Consider the following 19,601-nt stretch of genomic DNA (forward strand, 5'->3'; position numbering starts at 1 on the left):
CGGCAGTCGTCTTAACACCAAATGTGTGATAAGAGACCTTGGGACCCAGGTGGACAGTAGTCTCTCCTTTGATAATCACATTGCCACAATAGTCAGGAAATCCTTCGACATTGCACACCTCATCACAAAAGGGTTCTCATCCAAGAAAAAAGAGGTCATTGTTCCCCTCTACTCGACACTCATTAGACCCATTATAGAGTACAACGCTCCTTTTGGAATGTACCTCACAAGACATCTGCAGCAGCTGGAGTGGACACAGAAGTACCTCGCAAAGAGAATTACTGGCCTTAAACAGATGCCCTACACTAGTAGTCTCAAAAAACTCCAGCTTTACTCCATAGCATATTGCCTACTCTGAGGTGATCTCTGCCTAACATATAAAGCTATGTCAAACCCAGAGCTGTTGGACATGCTACACCTAAAGAAATCCCAATCCCTCCAAGCTACACGCTCTAGGGACCTAAACCTTGTCACCACAATAAACAGGACATGCTGGAGGGATATATTCCTGTCCCAGAGACTTCCCATACTCTGGGACAAGCTACTCATCTACGTCAAGCAAAGTTCCTCATTAACACTCTTCAAGAAAAATCTTGATGAGTGGATGGGAAATAGGAAATACACCCTGGGGATCACTTCTGTGGCTCTGCTTGACAGGGGCACAGGAAATTAACTTTCTTGGGTTGGCGTAAGCCAGGGAACTTTGTTGGCTAGGCTTACTTGGGCCGATAGCCTAGTACCTACCTATGAACCTGTGAATGGAAGGAAGATTAACACCATCAGATAAAGAAGCTCTGTCTTACTATAATGTTCCATCTGTATTCTTGATCATATTTCATTCATCACCTCCCACCCTCCTTCCCGCGCCAAAGGCTCCTGGGGGATACTTTAGGTCCAAGTGGTGTCTTAGGGTGTTTACTTGTATAACATGGTCAAACTTGATCTGAGGTAACAGGGAAAAGGGCATTGTGGGTTGAAGCTTAGCTCAAGAATGTTTGGCTGACGCGAACTTGGTGTTAGGCCAACTATAACCTCATCAGTGATGAATTAAATAAGATCAACAACACAGATGGAATGTTATGGTAAGACATAACTTATTTTTTTCTGAAAGCATTCAAGTATTTTCCCAGCTGAGAGAGCTATAAAGATAAGACAAAGACAAAACAACACTCAACAGAACACAGGCTATACAATGCGTCTTAGCATGAATAACCTTTCTTTTAGGTTATCTCAAGTCTGAGTGTGTGACTGTCACTTTGGAACATTTGTTTCTATTAGGAGGGTAAAACGTCAATATTTGAAGATGTACATAGTTTTCTTTGTTGTTAAGTTAATAGGTTTTACAGGAGTATTGGGGGTAGGATTGTTTTCTCGTTTTAGGGCTTTCAATAAAACAAAAAGTTTTGTAAGCTGTGACATAGACTCAAGTGGAGATGACAAGAAACAACTGTATAAAAGATGTCCCTTCCAAACAGTATATGCATGCAACATAAAAGCTGTTATACAGAAAAGGTGGGAATAACGTTTTAATACAATAATGTTTTCTGTAATGTCTTTAAACATGAATGGTCTCACAGATAAATACAAAAAAAGAGTAGTGAACTGTATTAAAAATGTAGAGTACAAATAGCTATGCTACAGGAAACATATTTGGAAAGAACTGAACATGTAAATTTGATAAAGAAAGGTTTTCAGGATGGTTATTCAGCAGAGTACCTGGGGCAGAGGAAAAGAGGAGTACTTTGCAATTTGAGCTCCAGTAGTGATAGAAGAGGATAAAAAGATGACAATGGTAAATTTATAGTACTAAGGCACTACTGGCAAGGGAGGAGGATTACACCGACATGTATTTATATTCCACCAAAAACGGCTATAATCGAGCTTAGGAAAATTCTGGAGAAATAATCAGTTTTCAGCAAGGAATATTACTTTTAGGTGGGTAGTGGAATTTGATCTGCAATACTGAAGATGTGTCTGAGGGCAGAAAGGAAAATATTACAAAGGAGGGTAGATTTTTGAAGAACTTTATGAAAATGTTTGGCATGGAAAATATGAATTCAGTACTAAGAGCTTAGAGTAAATTTACATATTATTCCCAAGACACAAAAACTGGGCTAGGCTAGACAGAAATACATTTCACAGGAACTTTTGCATTTAATTGAAGGTGTTGATGTGCACCCTATAACTATTTCAGATCATGCACCAATAATAACTAAAATAAAAATACAGGGTAATGAAATAAATGTGACTGTGGCGCCTTCCCACCAGTTTGTTGAAAAGAGAGGAATTTAAGGAATAGGTAGTGGAAATTATTCAGAAGCTATTAGAAAAGATAGAAATTTCTTCTGAAAATATAGCTGGGGAGTAGGATAAAATTAAAGTGGAGTTTAAAGTTTAAAAATGCAGTGGAAATAAAAGAAAGAGAGATAATGGTTAAGAAGTAACAAGAATTATTTGGAAGGACTGACCGATATTAAAGTATTGCGGAATTGGGGGAATCCCACAGATCAAGAGGAGGAACAACTTAAGAATGCTAAACAGAAAATAAGGGATTACTTCAGTAATATGCATGAGTTTAGAAAGGTTGCTGTTAAGCAACTGTTTTTGATAACTCCAGAGCGCAAAAACTTTTAGCACAATGACTCTGCCAACAGAAAGTAGAAAGGGTTGTCTCCAAGCTAAGGGAAGCCTATAATATAAAGCCATGTCCAACCCAGAATTAATGGACATGCTCCACCTCAAGAAATCCAAGTCCCTTAGAGCTACATGCTCCAGGGACTTGAACCTCAGCACAGAAATAAACAGGACATGCTGGAGGGACAGATTCATATCCCAGAGGCACCCCTCACTCTGGAACAAAATCCCAATCCATATTAGGCAGAGCCCCTCACTGACCCTGTTCAAGAGAAATCTTGACGAGTGGATGGGAGACCGTAAGTTTACCTTGGGATCTCTTCTGTGTCTTTGCTTGACAGAGGTACAGTAAACTAACCTTAATATGGCTACCTTCTGTGACCTACTATACAGAGACACAGTCAACTAATCTAAAAGGGTGACGAAAGCCAAACACACTCTGGCTAGGCTTATGAGTGCCCTAGGGCAGATAGCCTAGTATCAACCTATGAGCAAGAGATCCTGTAGAGGTACTAGAAATATTTCAGAAATTGTATGAAAGACTGTATAAAGCAGAGAAATATGGAAATCAAGAAAAGTTTCAAATGGAAATGTTTATGGAAGAATTAAATATGTCAAGTTTATAGGTAGATGAGGCTTATGTTACTAATAGGATAGGAGGAGATGAGTTAAAAATTGTGATGCATAACCAGTTTACAAGAAAGTCCCCAGGAATATATAGTATTCCTGGGGATGTTAAGAGGAAAAAAACTGATCAAGATCTGGAAGGTTTTGTTTAACAGTATTTTAAGAGGAGCAGAAATACCAACATCCTGAAAGAAAGCAGTGGTAGCTGTAATACCTAAAGAGGGTAGAGATCTATCAGATCTAGCTTCATACAGGCCCATTTCAATATTAAATCATGATTATAAAGTGTTTGTTTATAATAGTAAAAGGAGAATGCTTATGTCACTCTAAGACAGGGTGGTACTGTTTGTCTGTGAGCTGTCTATGTAATATCTAGTGATATCATATGTCTGCCTATCTTTTCAGTGTATTGTAATACTGATAAGAATTTCTAAACTGTACTTGCCATGTATAAATTAAATAATTTTCTGCATGTATGTCGGAGCTTATCTCCTTGGGCCACTGCTGAAAATGGACATGTAGCCAGTCGGACTATTCTGGTCAACAAATGTAAAATAAAAAGTAATAAATAAATAATGGTTAAAAAAATGGCAGAAGTGATGCCATAATTGATAGATATGGATTGATGTGGTTTTGTGGAGGGGAGGCAAACATTTGATAACATTAACAGTACATTGATGATCCACAGGGAAGCAGAATGCAAGAAAATACCACTGTTGTTGGTGGGTCTTGATGCAGAGAAAGCATTTGACAGAGTAAGCTGCTACTTTATGAGCAGGGCACTGGAAGCATTTGCATTCCTTGATAAAATTTGTCTGGCATACAAAGCAATTTCAGATCGCACCCTGATGGTACTGCTGCATATCCGCAAGTCAAGCTCCACTTGAGTAACCCACATGCACAACCTCAACCTGGTCTATGACATCAATAGGACTTGTTGGCGGGACAGATTTGTGTCCCAGAGACTCCCCCATCTGTGCAATTGACTCCCTCTCCATGTCAAGCAAGAGTAACTCATTATCTCTTTTTAAGTGCAACCTGGATAACTGGATGGGAAAGTGAGAATACATGCTGGACAGGGGCATAGAGTGCTGACTTGTCTGAACATGGGCTGAACTCTTGGCTAGGCTTATAAGGGCCTCAGGGCCAATAGCCTAGTAACGTCCTGTGATCCTATAAGGTTGATGAGGAGGACATATGAGGGATCAGAGGCAAAAATTAAAGTGGGTGGGTCCTCTTTGCTGATTTCTGCTTGAGGAGAAGAACAACTAGGCATGGGTGTTCTCATGCCCTTTTATTATTTACATTATATTTAGAACCATTGGCAAAGAAAATTAAGGACTCAGAAATTCAAGGATATAATTGATAAGGGTAGTCAAGAAAAGATGTCTCTGTTTGCAGAGCATATTATTTTATACCTGATAAAACTAGAAAGGGACATTACAGTGTTGGGAAACATTGTGAAACCATTTCATATCTTTTCGGGATACAAAAGTAATGAAGCTAAAACAAAGGCAATAGAGGTAAATTATGTACCCACACACGGATTAGTTTAGCAATATCCATATATATGGGGACATGATAAAATGAAGTGTTTAGGAGTGTGGATTAAAAATGATTCCGGTGTGGCAGCTAAGGATATGTGAGAAGAGATTTAAAAGATAATACAAAAACTGAGAAAATGGAAGCTCTCTCATATGAATGTCGATAATAAGCTAGAAGCAGTTAACATGTTTTTAGTCCCATTAGTCTTATACACAGATGAGGCATATTTTTATCTACCAGAGGAGAAGTTATGGATAGCAATTAATAGAATAAATGAAGCGTTCAGTCAACAAACCACACAAAACCACAGCAACATGAACGCTGACTGTCACAGACTCCACAAGATGACAAAACCAGACTGGATCAATAAAAATCAGTAATTACTGATTTTTATTGATAGCAATTAATAAAGAGCTGAAGGATTTTACCTGGGAGGGGAAGAAGGCAAGAGTCATGTGGGAAAAACTGATCCTTCCAACAGAACAAGGCGGATTGGGATTACCCGATTTGCAGGGGCATTTCAGAGCAACACAGTTAAGGCTCCTGTACATAGCACAGGTAGAAAACTGTAATTCATAGTGGAAATGTTTGATGATGCAACAGGGGAGAAGCTCAAGAAACAAGGAGACTCTGGGATTTTGGATGGAGACCTTGAATAACAATAATCATACAGAATATTATGTTCATAAAGTATCAGAAAATATTCTAAGGACTAAGCCAAGAGGGGAATTGAGAAAGGAGGAGATTCTGCTGATAGGTATGACTGCAATTAGAGATACAGACAGTAGACAAGAGGGGGCTGGAATTTGCTGGAGAAAACTGGCTTAAGAACCGAGGTATTGGAAGCAAATAACTAGAGAGGGAAAGGTAATAGAATGGGAAGATGCCAAAAATGTATTTGGACTGCAGGTTAGAGATTGTATTCCATATCAAGGACTGACACCAGTGTATATGCAAAGAGAAAGAAATAGGAGGGTCCTGCATGAAAGACCAGCACTAGTAGAGTTTTTAGTAGAATCTAGAACAGAAGTTGCTGTCACAAAGGAATGATTATTAGAGATAATAAAATATTGCATGATAACTATTACGAATCAATCAGAGGAGGTTAGAAAGGACTGGGAAGAGAGATTGGATAAGCAGTTCGCAAAAAACATTGGGGGATATATGTATGTCTCCGAAATATGCAGCAAAGTCTAGAAGATTTAGGATCTTTACTTGGAAGTATTTGCGTATGTATTTTTATATCCCAAGTAGACTCCAAAGACTTTTTTGTCAGGTAGACAACAAATGTTGGAGGTGTGATGGAGAAGAAAAAGTTATTTGGGAACATATTTTCTGGGAATGTAATGAGCTGGCAGACTTTAAAGATTCCTTGCAGACCACTCTGTCAGAGATACTGGTTTAGCAAATTTAACTAAAGAAATGTTTTTGAGCTATGACACAGAATCAGAATTGCCTAGCTGAGTCTAATTATTGTGGCTGCCAAAAAAGCAATTACTATATAATGCAAATCAAAATCTAAACCAACTTTACTAGAAGTAGGGAATATAGTAAAAGTGATAAAACAACTGGAACTGGGATCTTTAGAAAAGGGTTGGAGCAAATTACATAAAAGAAAATGGGAATTGTGGGAGGAGGAACAAGGTTTAAAAGAAGGCAGGACTTGAATGAGCTATGTAATGTTTGACTGACAGTGACTGGATAGATTGTAAGTGACATATGTTTGCAACTGCTATTGTGTCGACATGGTTTGTAATGTGTGATGTTTGCAGCTGGAATTGTGACAGTATGGTTTGGTTTCATTTGTGTAAATGTGAGATTGCCTGTGTCATATGTGATAATTTAATAAAATGGTTCTTGTTCATAAAAAAGTGGATGACTAAAATAGGTAGGTCAGTGGGATTTGAAAAAAAGTGTATGCTGTAGTATATGGGAGTAAATGAAGTTAAGATGGAGATTGTATGTACACAATAATGAAAAGTGTTATTAAATTTTTTTTTTCATTTCATTGAAACTAGTGTAAGTGGCATATAACTTGAGAGGCCAAGCAGGGTTTTAGTGTAGGCATGTAATGTTGTTGCTCTACGCTAGGACAGATGTTAGGTTTTAGTCTTTTCATATGAAACTTTCTTTGGGAACTCAGCTGAAAATATTTTTTTACATTTATTATTTGCATAAATTGTGTAGTTTCAGAGGGGTTTTTTGGTTAAGTGCTAAAGTCCCATTTTAGTAACAGTAGAAGGACTGTTAACATTACTGTGACCTGTATCTTTGGTCAAACGTAGGTCTTCACTAGTTGGTTACATGGTGTAGAGGGAAGAAGCACTGACTACAATCCAGTTGACCCATGTTTAAGTAGTGGCCTGGGTACTAGACAAGCTAACCAGGGAGGGAGTCGAGTGTGACCAAAACTGGCTTACCAATGCAGAGGGGAGGAGTGGTCCAGTCTGCAGAATTCAAGAGTACAGTGCATAGTACTGGGTATGTGTGTTTCCAGGCAGGTTATGGAGTTGCATGTGCAGTACTGGGAAAGGGGGAGGGGAGTTACAGCTGCGTCTTACACAATTGAGCACTCATGTCAGCTAGTAAGTGTATTGACTTAAGACACTTATCAGAAAATCCTTATGGCTACAATGATTGTGTTCTGTGATCAGTTGTTGCCCTAAAGGGGAATGAGTGTGCATTCAGTTATGGGATAATTGATTGTTAGGTAACTGGATAAAAAAGTACACAAAAAAAAAACGTTGGTCATCTTGGACCATACTCTCAACTGTCCAGATTTTCACAGTGTGTCCAGATTTTTGCCTCCTGTTATTCGGTCTGTCCCTGATAATGTTTGTCATTTTCTCATAAATCACTGAGGAGTGAAGTCAATAAATAGTGCTATATGTTTGAGTTTCAGACTTCAAATCCTTCATAAAGTGCATGTAATACCGAACCTGTTATTCTAGCAACTTTCTAAGCTTAAAAGAACAATATTTAAAAAATGTCCCTGATTTTGGGTCTTTGTCTGCACAATATTTTAGGCTTTGTCTAGGTTTCTTTCTCTTACAGGTTGAGAGGTATGTCTTAGACTATCTTTGGGCATTAAGATAAAAGGTATTCTGAAGATGATCGTCTAATGCACAGCTGCTTGTGACTGTGCTAGTCTGTTCTGCATCTGATATGATTCCAGGGTCCACATTACGTTAACTGCATTAAGAATGTATTCCATCCTTTGTCCTTTGCTTATTACGCTTTAACTTATTAAAAAAAATAAGAGAGAGAGACTGTCTCAAGGCTGGAAAGTAGAGAAATTAGATGAGTAATAAGAAAATATATATTTATCATATTTTTGGGGAACCTGTAAATGATGCTTACTTTGGAAAGTTGATCCTATGCATTACAGAAGCAGAGAATAAAGAAAGTTGGAAAGTTATTAATTGTATACCTCATGTTAAGTTGTGAAGAGGCAAGTGGAAGGGTTGGAGTTTGAAGAACTGTTTTGGGGTTGGGGTCATTGGTAGTTGCTGAAGCAGGAATGGTTAATAACAAAGCTGAGCAAATACTACATTGAGGAAGACAACAGAGATTGGAAGTGCGATTGTGTGACTGAGGTATAGTGCAGTCATCAGAATGGTTGAAAGAGGCTTTCAAGGGAAAAGGGTAAGAAAGGGGTAAGTGTAGGGGTGTGGGAGTTACATAAGGGCTACCTACATTACTCAGATGTACTTGTTAACTGATGGGTCTTCTTTCACAAGGATGTTTCATTTCATAACTTAGTAACAGTTAAAGTTAATCTATGAAGATTACGGTACTGAGTTTGAATCACTGTTTCTACTTATTGGGAAGATATCACCTTTTGTCACTGAAATAGCAACGAAGAGCCTATTAGCCTGTAGATATCACCTTTTGTCAGTGAAATAGCAACTAAGGAGCGTAATGGTCTTTAGAATATATACTAACTATAGATGAAGATGTTCTTCGTGTTTCACTGTTGCAGTCATCACATTTGGGTTATCTGCTTGCAGTAGCCCTCAGTCGGCCTGATTATCAAAGTCTTGGGTCCTGCGTCGGTTGCTGTTTCATCTTCCGTGATGTCTGGTAGTCAGGGGTATAAAGCATGCAGCCGACGCCATTACATCAGTCTTTCTTGCCGTGCAGTGCCCGAAGCAGAAGCAGTTCGCAAGTGCCAGTCGGCCGACTCCTGAAATTTTCATTTTCGAGTTTCAGAACCGAAGTCTTCAAGTAAAGCTAAGTGTACCCCATTGGGGAAACTTTTTCTTGCTCTCATCTGATGTCAGTAAAAGTCAATAATTGTATTTCTTGTGGAAAGCAAATACCTCATAAAGATTTTCATTCGTACTGTATTCCTTGCCTAGGCCCTGACCATGACGTACCTCGCTGTCGGTTTTGTGCCTTATTTAAGCAACAAACTATTCGTTGTCTGTATATTTACGCTTCTAAATATTTTGGTACTCTGGTTCAATTATCCAGATATGTCTTCGGTAAGCTATCCGACTACCGACATTCCGAAAAAACGCTAAGATAAAGACAGAGACAGGCTGCCTAGATCTAAAGCTGCCGACGACTCTTCCCTTAAGCCAGTCGCCAGTTTGCCGGTATTCAGTGAGGCGCTTTTGCAACCTCTGATACCTGCTACTTTAGATTTGCAGGGCTCTACTGAGGCCCATTCAGAGTCCGGTATGCCACGAGATGCTTCAACTGTGGAACCTGCAATGTCTCGACCTTGGATGGGTCCGGAGCTGCTGTGCAGGCACCGGCTTCTGAGGGTGTATTCAGGCCTACTGACTTGCATATTAAACTGACGCCATCTTCTTCTTCAAGGCCTAAAACTCGATCCATGCCTAGAAAACCGATGCCCAGACCACATGGTCAGGCCTCTATGCCTGAAAAACAAATGATAAGAATGGCTGAAGACCTTATTACTTTAATCAGGGGAAGCCAACCTTCCCCTTCTAAGAGACCTAGGACTGAATTTGCTTATGATACTTCTGACCAGGATACTGAAATTTCTGTTTCCTCTGATGACCAGGATTTACCCTTATCTACCTATGATGATTCTGATGCAGAGGACTCTATTCCCTCTAAACCCCCCCCCCCAGAAGATTTCTCTTTTGGTGAAACTTTGCATACTCTTAGGGAGCATTTTCGCTGGGAAAGCCGGGATTGCTCTGATTCTAAAAAGAGGCTTAGGGATTTCTTACTGCTGCCTCATCAACAGGCCTTTAGCTATCCCTCCTGTACTAGACATTGTAGATGATGCCTTTTCGGAATCTAGCTTGGCCCCTGATTCTCTACCTCCTGCTCCCAGAAAACCTGATAGATATTACAGGGTTCCTGACTCTCACAAGTTCCTTTTTAAAAATCCTACTGCAGACCCTGAGACCATTTCACAGGAACCCAAGGACATTAAGGCTACTACTGCCAAAAATCCTACCCCTTCTGATAGAGACTCCAGGGCACTGGATAGATGGGGTAAGAAGGTATACACTTCTGCAACCTTGGCCATAAGGGCCTTAAACTGCCAGTTTCATATGTTAAAGTATCAGCAGCATATTATTGGATTGCTTAAACAGAAAATTATGTTGATTCCTGGCTGTGCTGAAAATAAGGATTTACAGGATTTAATGCATTCTGCTGAACAGGTTGGAAAACATACTTTGCAATGTGGTTTTGATTCACTAGAGGCATCTTGCAGGGCTGCTGTCACTGGGTCTGTACTTGGGAGGCATGCTTGGCTTAAGGAGCAATCTTTGCCAGATCATGTTAAAGCTAAATTGCTGGATGCTCCCTTAAATCAGGACTGCCTGTTTGGCAATAAAGCAGAAGAAGTTCTTAAAAAGATGGAGGAAAAAGCTGAATCTATGCAAACGTTTAAAGATTTCCTACAAATACAGCCTTCAAGGTTTAGTAGGCAATGGCCCTCTAAGAATTGGTCCTTTCCTGCCTCTTCCAGGCCTTCTCAGTCCAAACCCAGAACCAGGAGAACACCCAGGCTTCAGTTCCAGGATACACACAGGACTAAGCTGTGGGGGGCTCCCACTTCCAAATCAGGGAGTAGTAAGAATCCCCCCTATGGTAAGCAGTCTCAGTGACTTAACTTTAAAACTTCCAAGCACTTTTCAACTGACTGTTCCTTAAGGGGGAAAAATTGCTCTGCAGGCCAAAAACTGGGAACTCATTACCCAGGACAAATGGGTTTTAAATATAGTTTCCCAAAGATACAGATTTCACTTCCACCTTTCTGTTCTAAACACTTTTTTGGTGATTCCAAAATTCAGGATGCTAACTCTCCACCAGTTGCTTCCTATGCTAGGCAAGAATGCCTGGTTGGCAACACTGGATTTAAAGGAAGCCTACCTGCACATCCCAATCAGGGAATCTTGCAGAGCATACCTATGCTTCAAAGCAGGCTACATGCTCTTTCAGTTCTCTGCACTGCCCTGTGGCTTATCTACTGCACCCAGGGTATTCACAAAGTGTCCAGCTCCAGCCATTGCATTTTGCAGGCAAAGAAATATTCAAATATACCCATGCCTGGACAGTTGTCTAATTCAGGCAGAAAGCCAGGACATACTTTTGAATCATCTGGCATTTGTACAAAAAGTGCTAACTTGTCTGGGGTACACCATAAACGAAAAGAAATCACATTTTGTACCCTGTCAGCAAATTATATTCCTGGGAGCAAGCTTGAACACAACTTCCCAGATGGCTTTCCTCACGCCAGACAAACAAATTCATTTGACAACTTGCGTCAAACTAATGGCCACAAAAACCCTGCTTTCTGCGAGGCAAATACTGCAAGCCTTGGGGTTCATGGTCTCCTGCATTCTACTAATTCCATATGCAAGACTGCATATGAGGAAACTGCAATGGTATCTAAAAAGTCTATGGTGTCAACATTCTCAGGATCTAGAAGCAATGATTCCTATCCTACCTTGCTTACAGTTAAGAGTTCCTCTGGTGGGCAGAGGCCTGCCACGAAAACAAGGGACTACCATTCACTCTACCCCCTGCCACCCAAACCCTAACAACAGACGCATCAGACTATGCATGGGGGGCTCATCTGGCAGGGAAGTGCATTCAGGGCAAATGGAACCCAAGTCAAATGCACCTGCATATCAATCAAAAAGAAGTGTTAGCTGTACAGAATGCTCTGATAGCTTTCAAGGACCACATTCTTCCAGGACAATTAATGGTAAAGTTGGACAACACCATTGTTGTGGTACATAAAGAAGCAGGGGGTACCCATTCATACCCCCTCTGCAGACTAGCCATGGCTCTGTGGAACACAGCCTTGAGCTACCAACTGCATCTACAGGCTCAATTCCTGCCAGGAAAACTAAATACACTGCCAGACAAACTAAGCAGAAATCTCATGGACCAACACGAGTGGAAACTGGAACCAAAGACTTTCAACATGTTGATAAACAAATGGGGGTGCCCGAATATAGACCTGTTTGCCTCCCCCCAGAACTACCAATTGGGCAAATTCTGCACAAGGACTCCCCACAAACAAGCTTGGAAAGTTGATGCTCTGTCCTTCAGCTGGAAAAATCTATCATTTTTTTGCCTTTCTTCCTCTGACTCTCCTCTCCAAAGTACTACTAAAGATCTAACAGGCCAAAGCAAGGACGATACTGATTGCACCAGACTGGCCACGCCAGCACTGGTACCCCCTCTTGCGCAGTGTGTCACTGCTGGCTCCATGGCACCTGCCTCAGACCCCTACCCTGCTGTCACAGCAGGAGAGCCAGATTCTGCACCCTCAACTTCAAACCCTGAACCTGGCAGCCTGGCTAAGTACGTAATCTCTCCGTTACCATCCTTCAGTAAACAGGTGTTAGATGTAATTTTGGAGGCAAGGAGGCCTAGTACTAGAAAATCTTATGCTGAAAATGGAAAAGATTCTGTGCCTGGAACCAAACTCAGGGGATGGGCATAGCAGCACCCAATTTACCTCAGATTATTCAGTACTTAACTGAGATGCTTCACAAGGGCCTTTCTTTTTCCTCCATCAAAATTCATGCCTCAGCCATTTCAGCTCATTACAACACAGAACACACCCCTCTTCTTTCATCCACTGCTCAACAGTTCCTTAGAGGGGCCAAAAACTTAATACCACCCAGGAGAGCCCCAACTCTGGCCTGGGACCTTAACTTTGTATTGGAAAAACTTACTCTTCCTCCTTTTGAGCCAGCTGCAAGTGCAGAGTTAAAATTCCTTTCTTGGAAAACAGCCTTCCTTTTAGCAATCACTTCAGCAAGAAGGGTATCTGAATTACAGTCCCTTATGGCAGTGGAGCCTTTCATCATCTTTCATGCAGACAGGGTGTCCCTCAGGACCAATCCCTCCTTCTTGCCCAAGGTAGTATCCAATGTGGCTCTTAATCAATCCATTTGTTTGCCTACCTTCTTTTCTAATCCACAGAACAAAGGGGAATGGATACTGCACTCCTTAGATGTGCACAGACAACTTAGATTTTACTTGGACAGGACTAAACTTCAAAGGAAATCTGAACAACTGCTGGTGGCATTTACTGCAAGGGCAGAGGGGAAGGCTATTTCAAAGCAAACCATTTCTAAATGGTTAGGCCATTGCATTCATTTCTGCTATAAGCACCATGGAAAACCTATCCCACAGGGGTCAGACTACATTCAACCAGGGGTGCATCTACCTCTACAGCTTTTCTCAGAGGTGTTCCTACCAGAGACATCCTAGAAGCTGCTACCTGGAGTTCTGTACATACTTTCACCAAGCATTATCATTTGCCAATTTTCTTTAAATCCAGAGCTGGCTTTGCTACTGCAGTCTTGCAGGGCATTATAGCTGGTCCTAATGCTATCTAAATTCCTCTTCCCATCCTTAGCTTTGGGCACCTACACAAATGTGATGACTGCAGCAGTGAAACACGAAGAACATAGTACAGTTGTGTACTCTTACCATAAATGTAGATGTTCGAGTGTATTCACTGTTGCAGTCCTGGTTACCCTCCTTCCAGCCCCTGACTTCTTTTGGCTATACATCTATTCTCTTTTACTATGCTTAAAAGCTTTTTGGTGTATTTGCTTTTTTGTTGGCGGTATAACCTTGCATATATATATTTAATTGCTTCCCCTTAGGGGGGCACCTGACATCTGGGGTAAGAAAAACTGATGTAATGGTGTTGGCTGCATGCTTTATACCCCTGACTACCTGACGTCACGGAAGATGAGACAGCAACCGATGCAGGACCCAAGACTTTGGTAATTTGGCCGACTGAGGGCTACTGCAAGCAGATAATCCAAATGTGATGACTGCAACAGTGAATACACTCGAACATCTACATTTATGGTAAGTGTACACAACTGTACTTTCTCTTAAAAAAGGATTTCTTAAGAGAAATAAACACTTCATATATAGTCAGTAGAGTTATCTTATATTGGTTGCACATAATGTTCATGTTGGCAATAAACTTGTTTTTTAAAGGATGTATTAAAATATCTAAATGTTGTTACATTACTTTTATTGTATGAGAATGCAATGTAGGGAGCCTTTTATAGAAAATGAATATTTTATTAATGCTTTCTGAATGGGCAATCAGAAGCAGGTTAAAACTGTTTCACAAGCAATGATCTGCACATATTTTATTCTTTTTTAGGGAAGCTTACAATCTCTTGCTAATACTTCATCCTTGAGCCCTATTAGGAGGAAGGGTAAAGAGAAGGAGCCTGTTGAACAAGCTGCTGCACCCCTTAGCCCCAAAAAGACCAGTGAAACAAATGCAGGTAAGCAGAGTGGACTCAAAACTACAGACTTCTCCAGTGCATGGACATATTTTCTTTATTTTGAATGTAATGTATAAGGTTGATCTTTAAAATTTGCCTTTTTTTTCTTTTGTTTTCTTTTTGGCCTGAGCATGTTAATGCCAGGCTCTGCCTGCCTGTCTCCACTGTCAAAACACATTTATTCCCCAGGGGTAAGATTGCTGTGCCCTACTCTTTCCCAGAGGGGAAGAGTTGAGCAAGCTGGTAGCAATGGGAGCCATCATTCCCACTCTGGGAATCCGGGTTGTCTGTTTTAAGCCCTAGTGCACATCTTAAGTGCCCAAAATCTTGGCAATGAGCCTTGGTGTATTTAATCAGATGTCTCTGACCCTGCCCTCCTCCCCTATGAATTAATTTTATTTCTAAAATGTTTACTCTCTTATTTTCTGAAGATTTCACATCTAATTTATATTTTACAGTATTCACTACTGTAGTTAGAGTTGGTTTAGAGTTTTATTTCCATTTCCTAGTAATTACATTTTGGGAAGCCGATAGCATAAAACTTAGTAAGGCCTTACCATGTCTAAACAATTCAGATTATCTGAGTTTACAGGAGTCATTTCCTTAGTTACAACCATTTCCTCCCAGTTCATTTCCATCAAGGTACTCTGTAAGGAGAGTTTAAAAACTTACAGCTTGTTATATTCCAACATAACTAACACTTGCAATTTCCATCTTCCTTCTTTCCCTGTTTCCTCCTGCACTTTTTTGTTATTTACCCCTAACTCATACTTATTGTTATTCCTATGATATTTGGAAAGAATGCACTAGGCCACACCTCTTAAGTGTTTGCTTCCTAACATGTTGTTATTTCTCAGTATTTTCGTAAAATGCTTCCAAATATGTTATTATTTCTCAGTATTCTCGTGCAATGCTTCCTAATATGTTATTATTTCTCAGTACTTTCGTGCAATATACCTTTTAGTCTGTATTATCCATTAATTTTATCACTAGTCTGCATTAACTCTAGTGTTGCTGTAATACTTGAAATTGTTTTTCTTGTATCTTTAATTTTTGCATAATAGTATAATTTGTATAACTATTATGAATAACCTAGTGTAACCTATTTTGTTTTGGAGCTTTTCTCCCCAGGACTCCATTGAAAACGGGTTCATTTTGGCCCAATGGACTATCCTGGTAAACCAACTGCAAATAAAAATAAATAAAATAAAATTACCAGAAAACATGTTCCCATTTACTTCTGTCTTTTCCATCACACATGTTGATTTGCTGTCTGCCTAAGGGAAAATCTTCTGAAGCCTATTTGGAAAATAAAAATACCTTTACAAACACTTCATGCAAAAGTCCTTAACCTTCTGGACTTTTATACCCAGGAACTGTGCATATTTCCTTCCATTCTTCATTTGTAAATTGCCTTTCCATTCTTTTCTATCCTTCTTTGATTAATAGTTACAGTTGTCATAACATGCTTTGTATGCCCTGCTAATTATCCTTTTTTAATCATGGCTTCTCTTCTAAACTCAGGTAAAAACACCATCAGTGCTGGTATTTCACTCAGCACTCCCCATCCCGTTCTCTTTGCCTGTACGCTTTTGTTAATCCCTTATAGGAAAGATGATCTCTAACATATGCAGTCCAAGCATCTGATTAGCCTCATCCCATAATCTTTTTCTCGTGTACAATTTCCTCCTAATATCATGGTTCCTTTGCAAATTTCCTCCAGTAAATTATAGCTCCCTCACAACTATTTTCTGTACGCCTACTTGCAGTTATCCCTATTGGTAAATTCTTTCCCTGTTTATGTGCTGGTTTAGTTCTTAGAATATTTTGTGCTACTTTATGAATATAGCATTCTGCGTGGCTGTTCTTGTTCATTTTAAGGATTTTCATCCATAGTCCTAGTTTGTCTGCTTCTTCACTTCTTTCCACTTTGCCTTATCACTTTCTGCTTGAGGTATGTATATTAACCCTAACTGTATAGCTCCAAAGTACCATTTCAAATTAGGTATTCCTAGACCATCTTGTTCTGTGGGAAGTATCAACCAGCTTATCCCGCTTAACTTTCACCCTCTTTATTGCCAAGATATATTCTTTCAATATTTGATTAATTGTCTGCAGCTTCTCTGGTTGATAAAAAAACAGTCGGACCTATTGTTAAAGTTCACAAATAAATAGTAGAGTTTTACCTTTTAGTCTTGAGTCAAGAATAACACTTCATGATGTGCAGAGTACTAGTTTATTCCATAAACAGCACTGGGAGACTGCCTACTCAGATTTCCACATCAGTCTCCAAGAACAAAGGAACAAACTCTACATTGATGCCTTTTCTTATCAATTTCATATATGCAGAACTTTGACGTTACATTACTTTCCACAAATTCTGTGTATTTAAAAATGTCCTCATCCCTTGTGATTCTGTCTTAGAGCTTCATGTGAAAACTTCACAAAAATGCATTTTAAAACATAGACCACCTAGTCTAAAATGTATCTTTCAACCTTGTAGCATTCAGTACCACTACGCACTGTCTTACAGACATCATTGCAACAACTCATCCGCCAGCCTGAGAAGGCCAGAGTGTACTGTTAATTAATCTGGTCTTCACAGATACTTGGCACAATTAAACATAACATAACATCTCAACTCCTTCAGCACTTATTTTTGCTTTCAATTATCAATCAGTATACTATAATTTGCAAATAGAGAGACTACAGTTGTAAGGTGTTTGAAATGTAAGGCTACTACTAATACAAAAATATATTTTGCATAATCAAAGATCTTTATTTCAAATTTTCTTTGACATAAGCATATATGCAAAAATGGGAAAAGGGGTTGAGGATAGATGGATAAACATATAAACATTTTATGTGACAAATTTGTGAAGAAACTGCAAGTTAATATGTATTTAGTGAATAATAACAATGAGACATAATATTTTTCCATAGCAGTCCTTCCCATTTGACACTGTGTGTCACACAACACACACAATTATATTTTAATTCTTTTTAACTTGATAAAATATGTTTCAGCATCATAGCATTCATCATCTACAGTGATTAAAATTTTATTTAGCTTAAGTTCATTATAAGATGCTTTTAAAAGTGGCATTGCATGTGCAGGTGAGGTTAAGCATTTTGTAATTACAGCCTTTAGAACAGAAAATGGTAAAACAAATAAAACAAGTAATACCAGTTATTGTAATGATACCTTGTAATATACTAGTTCCCAGGTTACCAAATGCACTGCCTAACCATTTAAAAAGTGTCCACTTTTAGATGTGCTGTCCAGGTCCTTGACCCTCTGTTCCATGAAACTGGCCAATTTTTCTTGTTCTTTATGACATTCACTAGTATAATATCAGAACAACAACTTTCTATGAGGGCACATGACCCCCTTTGGCAGCTAGCATAATGTCGAGTGACAGCCATTTTTGTAATACTACAGTTTGAATTTTAGTCATTTCTTGATTTGCCATCCTCATGTGATGTGGAGTATGGTTTTCTACGCTCGTGAAGAATTTGAGCAAGCATGGTAATTTTGAACGTTGTCCTTCACTCTACATACCCAGGAGTAAAGCCTGAAAATACTTGCTCTGCCCTGTGAATTGCCTGTTTATTTCTCAGTCTGCCTGCTGGTGGGTTTTTGAAATGTTGAATAGCAGGAGTAATATACCCACAAAACAACATTCAGACCAGTTTGTAGGCAACTGGGCGTAGGCATGATCACAACAAATTTAGCAAAATCCCCCTATTATGCTCATGCCATGCACCCTGTAATAGCTTTTTAAGTGTAAAAATTTTAACACGCTTTCATGTCTAATTTCATTGCATTTGCTGGTTCCCACTGGTACAGTTCCATTTTTGGCATAGCATTTATTTCCATGGTTTCTGGTTGCAAGTTGAAGAAACACAGCCTTTGAAAAGTCAGTTACATTACACTAAGTTAGATTAGTGTTCCTAAGATCCTTTACAAATGTCACCCGTGATGCAGGGATTGGAATCATGGGAATGTCTGCCTTAGAATGATGAGGTATATGCAAACACACCCAACAGTTTGTCGCATTTAAGTGTACAGTGTATTGTCGAAGAACCAACAGGAAACTATTTTCTCTTGACCAGTTTATAAAAAGAAACAGCAACAAATGAAAGCAAAAGTACCTTTCATCACTGGATTCATCATGGACTGTTGTCTGAGTTGATTTTCTCTTTTAATCCTTCACTTGGGCAGATGATTTGTCCTTTGCACTTCAGTCTTCCTTTGCTGACAAAGATGATTTGTCTGGATCGGCAAGTTATCTTACAATGTGAAGAATGGATCCACTTTGGTAGTCCTGCACAGTAAATGGCAGTAAAAGTTGTGAGCAGCACCTAGAAAAGGGCCTTATCACTTCAGACTCAAACAGTTTTTTTTCTGGAAGGTTTTAACATAAACTCAGTCACCAGGCCGCAATTGGTGACAGGGCTGGTCAGAAGGTTGAGAAAAAGCTTTTCATACAGCTTTGTGGTACTGCTGCAATAAATTAATAAGTTCTGTGCAGTAAGACAATATAGCATCATCCTTTAGAGTTAGTTTGACATGGGGGCTACCTGGAAGGGAGATGGGTCTCCCCATTATTATCTCATAGGGACTCAATCTCCTTGTAGCATTTCCTGTACTCCTCATACTCATTGATGCTAAGTGAAGTGTCTCTGGCCATTTAAGGTTTGTCTCAGCACAGATCTTCAAAATCTTATTTTTAAGGGTCCTATGAACCCTCTCTACTAATCCAGATGACTGTGGGTATGATCGGGACAGTGAAGACTCAACTTAGTATTAAAAATCTTGCATAACTCTCTAATTAATCAAGAAATTGTTAAAATTAGTTCCCTGATCACTGTTGATAGTACAAGGTGCACCAAATCTAGGTATAAATTTAAATACAAGTTTTTTAACAACTGTTACAGAATCTGCCTTATGACATGGGTAAGCTTCCACCTATTCAGAAAACATGCAAACCACCACCAATGTAAATTGTAAATTACTGACCA

At 39.4% G+C, this 19,601-nt stretch overlaps 1 protein-coding gene across 4 annotated transcripts in view; it reads left to right on the forward strand.

Moving 5' to 3' along the window:
- HTT (huntingtin) overlaps positions 1–19,601 on the forward strand; it is a 4,811,037-nt gene that overhangs the window by 1,994,456 nt on the left and 2,796,980 nt on the right. For all 4 annotated transcript variants that reach the window (XM_044062924.1, XM_044062926.1, XM_044062925.1 and 1 more), the window contains one exon: positions 14,450–14,576. In XM_044062924.1, coding sequence (XP_043918859.1) covers positions 14,450–14,576 — 127 coding nt within the window. The remainder of the gene's footprint in view (positions 1–14,449; positions 14,577–19,601) is intronic.

The sequence above is a fragment of the Protopterus annectens genome, chromosome 2.part1 (genome assembly GCF_019279795.1).
Source record: "Protopterus annectens isolate FY-2018-M chromosome 2.part1, PAN1.0, whole genome shotgun sequence".
Classification (NCBI taxonomy): Eukaryota; Metazoa; Chordata; order Ceratodontiformes; family Protopteridae; genus Protopterus; species Protopterus annectens.